The following is a 13,561-nucleotide window of genomic DNA, read 5'->3' as shown; positions in this document are numbered from 1 at the left end:
TGGTAGATACCGGATGAGTGAATTTCTGGTTGCTTGTGATTGCGTGTTATCTGATTGGCAAACTAACTATTAGGGGTGCCCATTTTTAATTTTTGTACTTTTTACCTATTTATTTTTCACAATTTTTTTTTAACCAATTGCTTGAGGCTGCTGATTGCTTGAATACTGGATAACAGGGATTTTACTGCACCGACTTTAGAGGCAATGCAGAGGAGATTCACCCAGGTGATTCCAGAGGTGAGGGGCTTGGTCAATGAGGAAAGATCAAGTCATCTAGGACTATACTTGCAGGCATTCAGAAGAATGAGAGAAGATCTTAAACATATAAAATTTGAAAGGAAGAGATGAGATAGGCAGGAAAGTTGTTTCCACTGGTAGGTGAGTCTAGAACTAGGGGAAAAAGTCTAAAGCTTCAGAAGAATAGATTTAAGATGGTGATGAGGAGGAACTGCTTCAAACAGAATTGTAAATCTGTGCAGCAGTTATATATTTATGATGCAGCTAGCTAGATGTTTGTGGAGTCAGGGAATTCTCTCTCTCTTTGGCTGGGCTTCGCGGACGAAGATTTATGGAGGGGTATGTCCACGTCTGCTGCAGGCTCGTTGGTGACTGACAAGTCCAATGCAGGACAGGCAGGCACGGTTGCAGCGGCTGCAAGGGAAAATTGGTTGGTTGGGGTTGGGTGTTGGGTTTTTCCTCCTTTGTCTTTTGTCAGTGAGGTGGGCTCTGTGGTCTTCTTCAAAGGAGGTTGCTGCCTGCCGAACTGTGAGGTGCCAAGATGCACAGTTGGAGGCGAGATCAGCCCACTGGCGGTGGCCAATGTGGCAGGCACCAAGAGATTTCTTTAAGCAGTCCTTATACCTCTTCTTTGGTGCACCTCTGTCTCAATGGCTAGTGGAGAGCTCGCCATAGAACACGATCTTGGGAAGGCGATGGTCCTCCATTCTGCAGACGTGACCCACCCAGCGCAGTTGGGTCTTCAGCAGCATGGATTCGATGCTTGCGGACTCTGCCAGCTTGAGTCCTTCAATGTTGGTGATGAAGTCATTCCAATGAATGTTGAGGATGGAGCGGAGACAGCGCTGATGGAAGAGTTCTAGGAGCCGTAGGTGATGCCGGTAGAGGACCCATGATTCGGAGCCGAACAGGAGCGTGGGTATGACAACGGCTCTGTACATGCTGATCTTTGTGAGTCAGGGAATTAAGAGTTATGGAAAAGGGAGGTAAATGTAGTTAAGACGATGGCTAGATCAGCCTGATGATTTCATCAGATGCAAGGATCGACAACGAGATAGACAACAGACTCGCCAAGGCAAATAACGCCTTTGGAAGACTACACAAAAGAGTCTGGAAAAACAACTAACTGAAAAACCTCACAAAGATAAGTGTATACAGAACCGTTGTCATACCCACACTCCTGTTCGGCTCCGAATCATGGGTCCTCTACCGGCATCACCTACGGCTCCTAGAACGCTTCTACCAGCGTTGTCTCCGCTCCATCCTCAACATTCATTGGAGCGCTTTCATCCCTAACGTCGAAGTACTCGAGATGGCAGAGGTCGACAGCATCGAGTCCACGCTGCTGAAGATCCAGCTGCGCTGGGTGGGTCACGTCTCCAGAATGGAGGACCATCGCCTTCCCAAGATCGTGTTATATGGCGAGCTCTCCACTGGCCACCGTGACAGAGGTGCACCAAAGAAGAGGTACAAGGACTGCCTAAAGAAATCTCTTGGTGCCTGCCACATTAACCACCGCCAGTGAGCTGATCTCGCCTCCAACCGTGCATCTTGGCGCCTCACAGTTTGGCGGGCAGCAACCTCCTTTGAAGAAGACCGCAGAGCCCACCTCACTGACAAAAGGCAAAGGAGGAAAAACCCAACACCCAACCCCAACCAACCAATTTTCCCCTGCAACCGCTGCAACCTTGTCTGCCTGTCCCGCATCGGACTTGTCAGCCACAAACGAGCCTGCAGCTGATGTGAACATTTACCCCCTCCATAAATCTTCGTCCGCGAAGCCAAGCCAAAGAAGAAGAGATCAGCCTGATCTTATTGAATGGTGGAGTAGGCTTAACAGGCCAGATGGTCAACTCCAGCTTCCTTTTCTTCTGTTCCCTTCCCAGATATTGGAATGAGTGCCTGAATTTACTCCCACCAGCTTTTACATTTTCAGCTGGTGTTATTCTGTGGGATTATAGACTTTTTAACTTGTCATTCTGAAATGGCAGTGAGGCTGGGCAGGATAACTTGCAATGGGGTGGAGTCATGAAGAATTATTTGAAGTAGGCATTGATCAACTCTCCATTCTTGCCTATTTTTTTATTCTAATTGTTATGGATTCTTGAGTGTTTGGGCCATAGATAGTCTGGAGACTGCAAAACTATTGCCACATGTTGTGGGCCTCACACTATGTTCTTTAAGATAATACTGCATACCATGCTGCGTCTCTAAAAAAGACGGGCGCAGATGAACTTGGCGGTAGAACATGGTATAGGATGGCCAGACAATCGTCGTGCAATTGAATAACACTACCGGTTTGTATTATAAACTGAAATATGTATTAAAGGTAGACATTTGTCGATGGAGAATTGAAATTATGGCCCGAAAGGCTGCTGTAGGTAGTATGCATTCGAGACGGATATTTTGGGTTCAAAAAGAGAGATTATGTCTAGTGATCGGACAATGTGCGTCGTGCAACAGCGTCGGACCGTCTCTGTCCGATCATTGTGCACTAAAGGCGTGTAATAGGGCAGCGTTTATTAAAAGTGGACAGTTGCCGTGATTTGCAAGTTGCCGGATGCCTGCAGAGTGAGTGGACCAGGTTTGGTGAAGGGGAGCAGTGGTGGGTGTCCACTGCTGGTTGTAGCCTCCGAATTGATGGCCAGCGAAATGATTTGCGGGGAGGAAGAAGCTTCCGACCGTGCAAAACGCGCATTAGTAAAATACATCAGTTGCGAGGGCAGTCCACGATTGGATAAGGTAAGTACTTCTCTCGTTCTGAAAGATCAGCCCCGCGGAGTTGTCTGTAAAATGCCCAGTCAGAATCTCTCCAGGGACTAACATGAAACATTTCAGGAATTGATTGGGCTATCTGCTCATTCCCTGGTTGTTCTGCTTTCGGTCCTTTAATCTTGGCGGCGATTTTAAAGCTTCATATTGCCAAATCAGTTTTTATTCCTTCGATATGCTGGAGGAAGCAGCCAACCCTAGACAAATAAAAGGTTCCTTTCGTGAACGTCAAACACTGGGGGAAATCCGAAAGAGGATAGTTTTGTTAACGCATCAAAGGAGGAGATGTGTTAAGATGTATGTCTCCCCTGAAGAAAGGGGTGAGTGTCCTGTCCACTCTAACTTTAAGCGGGTTCGTAAGGATGGGGTGGGGTTCTCGAAACACTCAGCAGATCGGGAAGAATCCGTGGGAAGAGAAACATTGACCTTCAGGAATTGAGAAAAGAACAGACTGTTTCTGCGGTATTCTAGCAGGCCCCTGCTTTCGTCATGTAAGGTGTGACTTGGTGCGATGGGGTTCCCCCACCTGTGAATATTTAAATAGACAGGGTTACCCCAAACAAGAGTGCAGGCTAAACCTATTGTAACCAGGCACTAGGGTGGGAGAATCAAGTGGAGAGAAAAAGGCACAGATTTGAGGAAGTTCAACAAATTACTTCCATTGGAGAGCTATTGGTAAAATTATTCCCTCCACTTTCCATCTCATCCAACTTTTCTATTGGACCACCTCTGAGTGTGCTTCATCTCATTCCTGACTCTTGCTTCAACCAAGTCTCTTCATCTTAAGGAAATGTTGACCATTCATTTTCACTCGCCGATGCTGCTTAACTTGCTCAATTTCTCCAGCAGATTGCTTGTTGCTCCTTACCCCAGCTTCTGTACCCTCCTTCTGGTTTCCATTCTGACAGCTTCTTTGTTGTAAATTATTAGTTTTGTTTTCAAGTCCCTCCATGTCCCTCTCCTTCTGTGAAAAACCCACAAGCCTAAACACGGTCTATGGTCTCTCCACTCCTCCAGTTGTGGACTCTTACTCACCATAGGTAGCCACAGATGCAGCCAGACTTGCCTCTTTGAAGCTCTACTTTCCTCTCTTTCTTTATGATAAAACTAGATAAAACTGATCACGCCCAAGGTGCATCTTGCAGCAAATTGGCAAAGGTAGCAGAAATTGGCCCTGCTTGTTCAATTTACAACAATATGGTGAATCTTGCTCCCTGGAGTCTGCCAGGTGTCAGTGAAACTTAAGTAAGCCCAGCCTTCAAGCTGTGAGCTACAGAACATGACATCTGCTGCTTGCTTAATGACATACGGCACTAAATCATTCACTGAATACCCACTGAATTGGATGTTATTTTGGGGATTCCTCAGTGTTGCTCTGGAGAACTGAAACTCAGCTCTTGAATTAGGGCAGATGGTGTAGGGTCCGATCATCAGCCATTTAGAGGAGAAGGTTAGAAGGTAAAAAAGGAAGGTCATTTTTGAACAGAGAATCAAAAATGAGTGGGTTGTCTTGGGGCCTCAACTATCTATTCACTGTCTTGGTTAAAGTGACCAAATGTCTTGCATCCAACTTTGCTGATGTTACAGAGAAAGATGGGTTAGCATGTTGTGAGGACAATTTTTTTAAAAAGCTTGCAAAGGCTTATAGGTGGATTAAACAAGTGGACAAAAAAATTGGCAGATGAGTAAAATGAGAATGATGAAAAACATAGGATTACAATCCCCTTTTACACTGTCAACCATCCTAGGAAGTGTGAAAACTTACTGGGCATGCTACACTTGGGACCCTTTCCATGATTTACCTGGTTAATCAGCTACATGGCATTTTAAAGGGGGTCCTGCCTCCAGCAGTGACAATGGGAGAGCAGGTTGTGCTTTCACACCACCAAAAGGTGATTATTGAGTTAACTTGGCTGGGCTCTGACACTTGCCCCCACCAAGTGTCAAAGCCCAGTTGAATTTAACTCTCCCTGCCAGGTTGGGGAGTTTCACACCACATGATTACCGGGATTGGACTTGCTAAATTAGCCGGTTAACCTACATGGAATTGGCTGTGTGAAAGGAGCTAATGTTTTACACTGCCAAGTGATCTGAGGATCCTAGTGCATAAATTACAAATTAATCTGGAAGACCAATGGATATGAAGCATAAAACAGTGAAGTTTTGATTCAACTTTACAGGGAGGCAATGGGAGGACTCCTGAATATACGTGCATCAGAGGCAGTGCAGAGAAGGTCAGTAGATTGAAGGAAAGCCAGACGTATACAATCTAGTGATCATTGAGGGATCAGAGGTGGAGAGTGGGAGCAAATTTAAGTTCTTGTGAGTCACTATTTGAAAAGATCTTTCCTGGACCCAACACACCAAAGGCATTGTAAAGAAAGCATGTGAGCACCTCAACTTCATCAGAAGTTTGATGAGGTTTGGTATCACAACAGAAACCCTGGAAAATTTCTACAGAGGTATGGTGGAAAGTGTGCTGATCAGCTGCATCACAGTCTAGTATGGAAACACCAATATCCCTGAGCATAAAGCCCTCCAAAAGGTAGTGGATACAGCCCAGAACATCACTATTGTGTACATCTACAGGGAGTGCTGCTGTTGGAGAGCAGCAGCAATGATCAGACCCTCACCACTCGACACACACTCTGTTCTCACTGCTGCCATCAGGAAAGAGGTATCGATGCCACAAGACTCGCTCCACCAGGTTCAGAAATAACTGCTACCCTTCCACCATCAGACTCCTCAATGACAAACTCAGAGACTCACTTAAGGACTTGTGCATTTTATTAATTTTCTTTTTGGTCTCTCTCTATTGCACAGTCAGTTTGTTTACATTCATTATCTATTTACAGTTCTTTGTTTACATGTTTTATGCTATGTACCTTTTTTTGCACTACTAGTGGTAATTCTGCAGCGTCCGCAGGATAAAGAAATCTCAGGGCTGTATGTGATGTCATGTCATGTATGTACTCTAACAATAAATCCGAATCAGCAGAAAAGGGAGGATAAGCAAGCTGGGGCATATACTCATTGTTTTGAAGAATGAGGTGATCTTTTTGAAATCTTTAACATTCTGAGAGGTATTGACAGGATCAATAATATCTTCCCATGCCCCATTTGTCTAAATTATGCTCCCTAGTTATCTAGAATTAGGGAGAATAATTTCAGAATAAAATGTCACCAATTTTAGAAAGGTAGATGGAATTCACTACCAGAGAGCTATGGAGTCACATATATATTGAACAGAAATTTCTGCAAAACAGAAACAGTAATACAAAATAACACAACACTTAAAAAAAATGTACCATATGAAATAGTGCAGATACTGGGGACTGGAAAAAATACACTGAAAAATAAAGATTAACAAAACAATTTGTGTATGTCACAAATATGAATTTTGGAAACAAAATTGCAAAATCAATCTATAAGTCTTCTGTAATTTCATTACAGAAAAGAGGGTTGGTGTACATATGTTAAATAATGATTTTACACCAGTACCTGTCATAGAGAAAAAGGATGGCATACAGGATAACCTAAGGAACGTAATTATGAATCAGGGATGTGGACATCAAAATAAATGTAAACAACATTAATGACAATTAAGAAAATAATGGCAATTGTAATGGAATATATATATTTGGGAGATAATTGGTAAAATTAGAGTAGGTTACATACACACATTTTAAAACATCTTATTTGAAATACTGAAGAATTCATATTCAGTGGACTTTACAGAAACTATGGAGAATGCTATGCACATTTCACAAATAGGTGCTAATTGAAATGATGTCATAAAATGAGTAGACCATTGTTTTGGACTGGAGGCACTCTTGCTGTTTGCAAGTATCTACAAAATGCTCACAGAAAGGTCACTCCTGGATTTTGTTTACCTAAAGCAACAGATGGGAGCAGAAGGATAACTCCTGTGGTTTGCTGAAGAAGGTGGGGTTTTTTTGTAGGTGAGAGAGTCATATGGGCTTTCTAGCAGTTGGAAGAAGGAGAGAGGGAGAGACTGAAGAGTCACAGCTGAAGCAAACAGGAAAAGCATGTTGGAACTGAAATAGAAAGCTCCAGAGCAGCAGTTGACTGGAAATGCTATCTGTCTGATGTTTCTCTTGGAATAAGAACAGAAAGGAACTCTGTGTAGCCTGAAAGAAAGAGGTTATCATCTGGAGAACCCTGATGGGGAAAATTTCATCAGCAGGACATTGAGGTGACTAATGGTGGTACCTCAGTTGTGGAAATCCTGGAACAACAAATCCCTCTGTAAACCCTACGAGAACCTTCCTGAGCGGTAAACCTTTCGAGCACCAAAGCCTGGTGAACTTTATACATGTTAAATTCTGTGAACAGTACAAGAATTGCCTGCAACCAGCGAACTTGGAAGAATAGAAATGAAATTGAACTGTGAACCAAAGAACTTTTCTTAAATTTACACACACATTACATAAATGTGCACTAAGCATTAGAAGGGGGTTAAGGTTAGTTAAGTTAATAGAGATCAGTTAAAGTTTGATTCTGGTTTCATGTTTAAAGATAATTAAAAACAATTTTTGTTTAAGTAACTACTTGTCTTGGTGAATGTCTATTGCTGCTGGGTTTTGGGGTCCTTTGGGCTTGTAACACAATAAAGAGTGACAAAACTGCAGGACCACATGATTTCCATTCAAATATTTTGTAGGAAATCGGGGACACCTCTGATGACGACACCTAATTTTACAAGATTCTATCATGAATCTCCGTTTATTTTGGTTAAAAATGCTTCTCTCTTCTTTGAAGAAGATGAGAGATAAAACATAAAACAATAAGCAAATTTTCCATTGAACTAATCACAAGTCCTGAAACCTTTTTGAATGGGGAGAAATGGTTGTGGACAGAAGAGAACTTTAATATCATTTCCTTCTTTATTTAAATGTATTTAATTGTTATTGTGTCTTTAATCATTTTTATCTCCACACAAAATCTTTTTTGAATTGTTTATATTTTATAATAACATGTTTGATCACAATCCAAAATGTGGTTCCAGTGATAATGATAATAAAGAAATTTGTGTGCTGCTTTAGGCCAAAACTTCAAGAAAATTGTCTGTATGTTGCAAATTATGTTTTGCAATTGGAGGCGCTCCATATGAGGTGGTTGGAACTGCCATAGGATTCTTCCTGCAAATTTATCTACTTGATGTAGCACAGGTGCGTATATTTAGAAAATAATTATTAGACATAAATACATTTTATCCTTTTGAGAACTAGTAACTGAAGTCACTGTTGAAAGTTGCCAGCAGTCAGAGTGGGGTTATATTTAGTTCAACAGTTGCACTAGAGAGTTCACCCACTGTCTCTAAATCAGCAGTGTGACCTAAATTGACAATGGTTCACATTGTGACTGAAACCATGGTCACAAAACCTTAGTTTGAATGTACAAATTGATTGGATTTACATGCTTCACAGAGTCAGCGATATACTATTCAATCCAATAACTGTTTCCCATCCTTTTGGAAAGAAAGAAGTCAAACAAATAGCAATATGACTGAGTGATTCCAATTCTGTTGAAACACATGCAGCTGATTTAATGCAAATAAAATGAAACCCCCGGGGAAAATCCACGCAGACGCAGAGTGAAAGTACAAACTCCTTACAGCGTGGGATTTGAACCTCAGTCCCGATTGCTGATGCTGTTGCAATGTTGCATTAACTGTTTCGCCAACTGTGCTGCCCAAAATTCCAGTCATCTGGACTACCAATTTGATTTTAAAAAGTTTTATTACATTCTTTCCACTCCAGTAGATAAGTGGCTCTTAAATTTGTGTTTGTGATTTCTCTTCAACAGTCTTCTTACAACTTCCTGTACTGTTACAACAAATAGATTACTCAATCTATCAACTTGTGTGACCACCAGAGAGTTCCATGGCAATGAAGAGAGAGAGTGAATAGAAAGATGAATGTTTCCCCCTTCTCCTTGCAGTGCCAGACTTCAGGAATAGAGTTGTTTGTTTACTGACCATGCAAATGAATTTCCCGTAATGCCCTCAGGTGATGGAAACTGTACTTCAGATGGCAAAATTAATTAAATTAAGCTTTTGATCTCCACATAAAACTTAGCTATTTTGAAAAATGCAGGTGTGAAACCAACTTTCATCATTAGGGATCAGGAGCATGCAAATAAGGATCTAAAGCTCAGGAGCAGAAGTAGGCTTGGCCCCACATGGCCACCTCCACCAATCTAAATGTCGTTGATTACATTTTGGACTCAACACAAGTTCCCCAAACTCTCCCCACACCTATTGATTCCCTTATAGTTTAATGATCTTCTTTGAATGTATTCAGTGACCATATCTTGCTGGGGTAGAGAATTCCAGAGATTCACGACCCTCAGAAAGGAGAAATTCCTCCTAATTTCCATCTGAAATGGGTCTCCCCCACATTTTAAAACTATGCTTCTTAATACCCCACAAAGAGAAATATTCTCTCACCATCCATCCTGCAACTCCCATTCAGAATCTTTCATATTTCAATAAGGTCACCTTTTATTCTCTAATCTTCTAGGGCCAATCTGTTCAACCTCTTACTAAGTCATTCCTGCCAGCCCATGTCTCAACCCAGTGAATCTTCTTTACATCTGTCCCCAGATCAATGTATACTTCCATAAATATAACAACTAAATCTACACAGTATTTCAAGTGCAAATTATCATTAAGTTATATTAACATTTCTAAACTTTTATACTCCAGGCCTTTTGGAATAAAACAGTGTAATCTTCTCCAACTTGGTTAATGTAAAGTGTTAACTTATTGTGAATGTTGTATGCTTTTAGTAAGCCTAATCCTGGATTGTGAACATAATTGAACTGTTTGCAATTATCAACAGAAATCCTATGATAGAGAGGGAATCATTTAATGTTTGATGAAACATACCACCTGATAATTTCATCACTGTTATTCTAAATTGACCTGCCTTTCACAATAATCCTATTCCTTCTGTTTCAGTGTGGGGGGGGGGGGGGTTTCTGTGCTTTTATAACAATTAATTGACTAGATGTCTACATTTGTCTGCACAATTCCAGTTGTTTAGATGAAGGGCTCAAGCTCAAGACATCGGTTATGTATTTTTACCTTTGCTACATAAAGGACACTATTCGACCTGCTGAGTTTCTCCAACATTTTGTGTTTTTACAGATTTTTGCTATCTTTAATTTTTATCTTAAAAACCTTGGAAACATGCAGTTCTGCTGCAGTGTTTATTGTGTCATCCAGGATCAGTTTGCAGCACTTTAACCTAAAACAGAATGCTGTGAGTTCAAATTCATGTTCCATGAACATGACATATGTGCACCCCAGTGTAATTCAGAAGGATGGCTGCAGAATCAGAAATGTCAACTTTCACGTGAGATGCATCCACTTTAGGTGGATGTAAAAGATTTTGTGATAAAACTTCAAAACTGAGCAGAGAAAATATTCGCAGCATCCTGGCAAATACTTATTCCTCAATTAATCCACAAAAACAGATTTTCTGGGTATTATCACATTGCTATTGTGAACATTACTCTGCATGTTGGCTATATCACACAACAGTCGTTGGCCTCATTAGCAACAACAATGAGTCACACTACAGAGAAGAGGTGGAAAATGTCATGATATGGTACAAGAGTAACAACTTGAGTCTCAAAGTGGACAAGGTGAAGGAGATGATTGTGCACTTCAGGAGGTCCAGGAACTACCATCCTACACTACACATCAACAACTCTGTATTAGAGAGAGTGGAGAGCACCAGGTACCTTGGAGTTCATTTAACGAGTGACTTATTATGGACACTCAACATCTCCTCACTTTTCAGGAAGGCGCAACAGCAACTGTACTTCCTGAGAAGACTGAAGCGGGCAAGGCAACCGGCCACCATTATGTCAACCTTCTAGAGGAGCTCTATTGAGAGCTCTGTGGCCGGTTGCATCATAGTGTGATATGGTTGCTGCAGAGAAATGGATTGGAGATTAATCCACAGGACCATAAGGGTGGCAGAGAGGATCACTGGAGTCTCCCTCTCCCACCCCTTCATCGATGTGATCTACCAAGATTGTTGTCTGAAAAGGGCATGCAAAATCACTGAGGAACCCTTCACACAGCATCTTTCAGCTGCTCCCATCGGGGAAGAGATGCAGGAGTAACAGACGTAGCACAACCAGGCTGAGGAACAGCCTCTTCCCATGAGCAGTGAGAATGATGAACAACGAGGGGAGAGTAGGCAGAAGTGAGCCCCCGGAGCTCCCAGATCTATATGAAGATAAACTATAACAAAAGAATTTAAAGCTAGCCAAAATATTCACGTGGTATGGGAAAATACCAGGATCAGCAATAATGTAGAAAAAGATGAAAACAGAAATGGTAAAGAGCAGGCCTCAAGATCCCAGAGCAACTCAAGTTGCCTTGTGGTGATGAAAATGGCAAGACCACCCCGAAGCCTGCTAGTGAAGGGCTGGAGCAGCCCACCTGACTGGAGAGCCATGGCCAAAGAAGCAGCGCTGCCTTGAAGCATTCTCGGGTCGATGGGAGCCCAGTGAGAGATTCTGGAGAGAGGGAGCGCCCCCCCCCCCCCCCCCCCCACAGCAGGACCTCCTGGTCTGGAGAGTCCATGCTGTGTGCAACTCTTGGGCCACCGATGATACGAGCGACGAGTGTGTGGCGGAGGAGTAGGATCGCCAGGCTGGGAGTGTTGGCACTGTGGGGAGAACAGCGGTTGCGGAGCGGAGGAGTGAGATTTTCAGACCAGGAGAGTTCAAACTATATGCGACTCCCAAGCTATGGACAACGAGAGCAGTAATCGGGAAAAGGAAGAATGGGATAATCGGGCTGGGAGAGTTTGTGCCCATTCTCAAGCCGAGGATGGCAGGTGTGGTGGTCGTGAGGCAAAGGGGCTGGAGCACATTGCTAAAGAGTGAAGTCAGGGCTTGGCGAGAGCAGAGGACCATGGCATTAGGTTAGACGGCGTGTCGAGCTCAAGTGACGAGGTTGAGAAGAGCGATGATGTTGATGGGGGTAGTAGTAACGGTAGCCAAGGAAAACTCCATGAGGCCAGGAGGCCTGAAAGTGACTCACCTGGAGCACAAAGCAGAACGGGGGCTTGGAACTCTCTCTGCAGGATGTAATGGAGGCATTGGGCCTCATGGAAGATGGGTTATTTAAGGCAATGACAATAGAGCCCAGGCAATGGGAAAAAAGATAGGTAAAGTACAAAATTCCCGCTAATGGGGAGAATGAATGAAGCTGAGGACAGAGTGGGTGCTAATGAAGACAAAATAAATAGAATAAAGGAGAAATTGAAAGTCCTGATGAAAGAGGGGGAGCTTATCTGGACCAAGTTTGACAGACACCCTGGAAAACTTTAGCTGTAGAAACAACCTAAAGATAGTGGGGTTAAAAAAGGATATTGAAGGAAGAAATCCAGTTAACTTTTTCCATACCTGGATCCCTGAAATTCTGGGCAGGGATGTGCTGGGTGAAAAAGTAGAGGTAGAGAGGGCCCACCGATTTATTTTTTTTATTCCCCCCTTCCAAAACCAAATCCTGGACAGAGATCCCGCTCAATTTGGTAAAGTTGCTGCGTTATCAAGACAGAGAGATTTTAAAAGTGGTGGCAACTAGAGTGAAAGAAGGAGGGAACCCTCCATTTGGACATAGATGGCTAAATATACTTTCCCATATCCAAAGCATATGATGCAATTCCAAAACAAACAGAACTATCAAAATTCACATTTCATTTATTTTAGCCAACAATCTTGCAGTGAATGTCAATAAGATTTCAATATTACCTTGAAACTCTTTGGCTTGGCTTCGCGGACGAAGATTTATGGAGGGGGTAAAAAGTCCACGTCAGCTGCAGGCTCGTTTGTGGCTGACCAGTCCGATGCGGGACAGGCAGACACGATTGCAGCGGTTGCAAGGGAAAATTGGTTGGTTGGGGTTGGGTGTTGGGTTTTTCCTCCTTTGCCTTTTGTCAGTGAGGTAGGCTCTGCGGTCTTCTTCAAAGGAGGTTGCTGCCCGCCAAACCGTGAGGCGCCAAGATGCACGGTTTGAGGCGTTATCAGCCCACTGGCGGTGGTCAATGTGGCAGGCACCAAGAGATTTCTTTAGGCAGTCCTTGTACCTTTTCTTTGGTGCACCTCTGTCACGGTGGCCAGTGGAGAGCTCGCCATATAATACGATCTTGGGAAGGCGATGGTCCTCCATTCTGGAGACGTGACCCATCCAGCGCAGCTGGATCTTCAGCAGCGTGGACTCGATGCTGTCGACCTCTGCCATCTCGAGTACCTCGACGTTAGGGGTGTGAGCGCTCCAATGGATGTTGAGGATGGAGCGGAGACAACGCTGGTGGAAGCGTTCTAGGAGCCGTAGGTGGTGCCGGTAGAGGACCCATGATTCGGAGCCGAACAGGAGTGTGGGTATGACAACGGCTCTGTATACGCTTATCTTTGTGAGGTTTTTCAGTTGGTTGTTTTTCCAGACTCTTTTGTGTAGTCTTCCAAAGGCGCTATTTGCCTTGGCGAGTCTGTTGTCTATCTC

At 43.1% G+C, this 13,561-nt stretch overlaps 1 protein-coding gene across 1 annotated transcript in view; it reads left to right on the top strand.

The window, feature by feature from the left end:
* Nucleotides 1-2,877: 2,877 nt before the first annotated feature.
* Nucleotides 2,878-13,561, top strand: part of mfsd2b (MFSD2 lysolipid transporter B, sphingolipid) — an 83,434-nt gene continuing 72,750 nt past the window's right edge. The window contains 2 exon segments of the mRNA XM_069888100.1: nucleotides 2,878-2,979; nucleotides 8,076-8,201. Coding sequence (XP_069744201.1) covers nucleotides 2,878-2,979; nucleotides 8,076-8,201 — 228 coding nt within the window.

This window comes from Narcine bancroftii, chromosome 6 (genome assembly GCF_036971445.1).
Source record: "Narcine bancroftii isolate sNarBan1 chromosome 6, sNarBan1.hap1, whole genome shotgun sequence".
Taxonomy (NCBI): domain Eukaryota; kingdom Metazoa; phylum Chordata; class Chondrichthyes; order Torpediniformes; family Narcinidae; genus Narcine; species Narcine bancroftii.
Note: the sequence above shows the minus strand (reverse complement) of the source record. Positions and strands in the feature narration are given on the sequence as shown.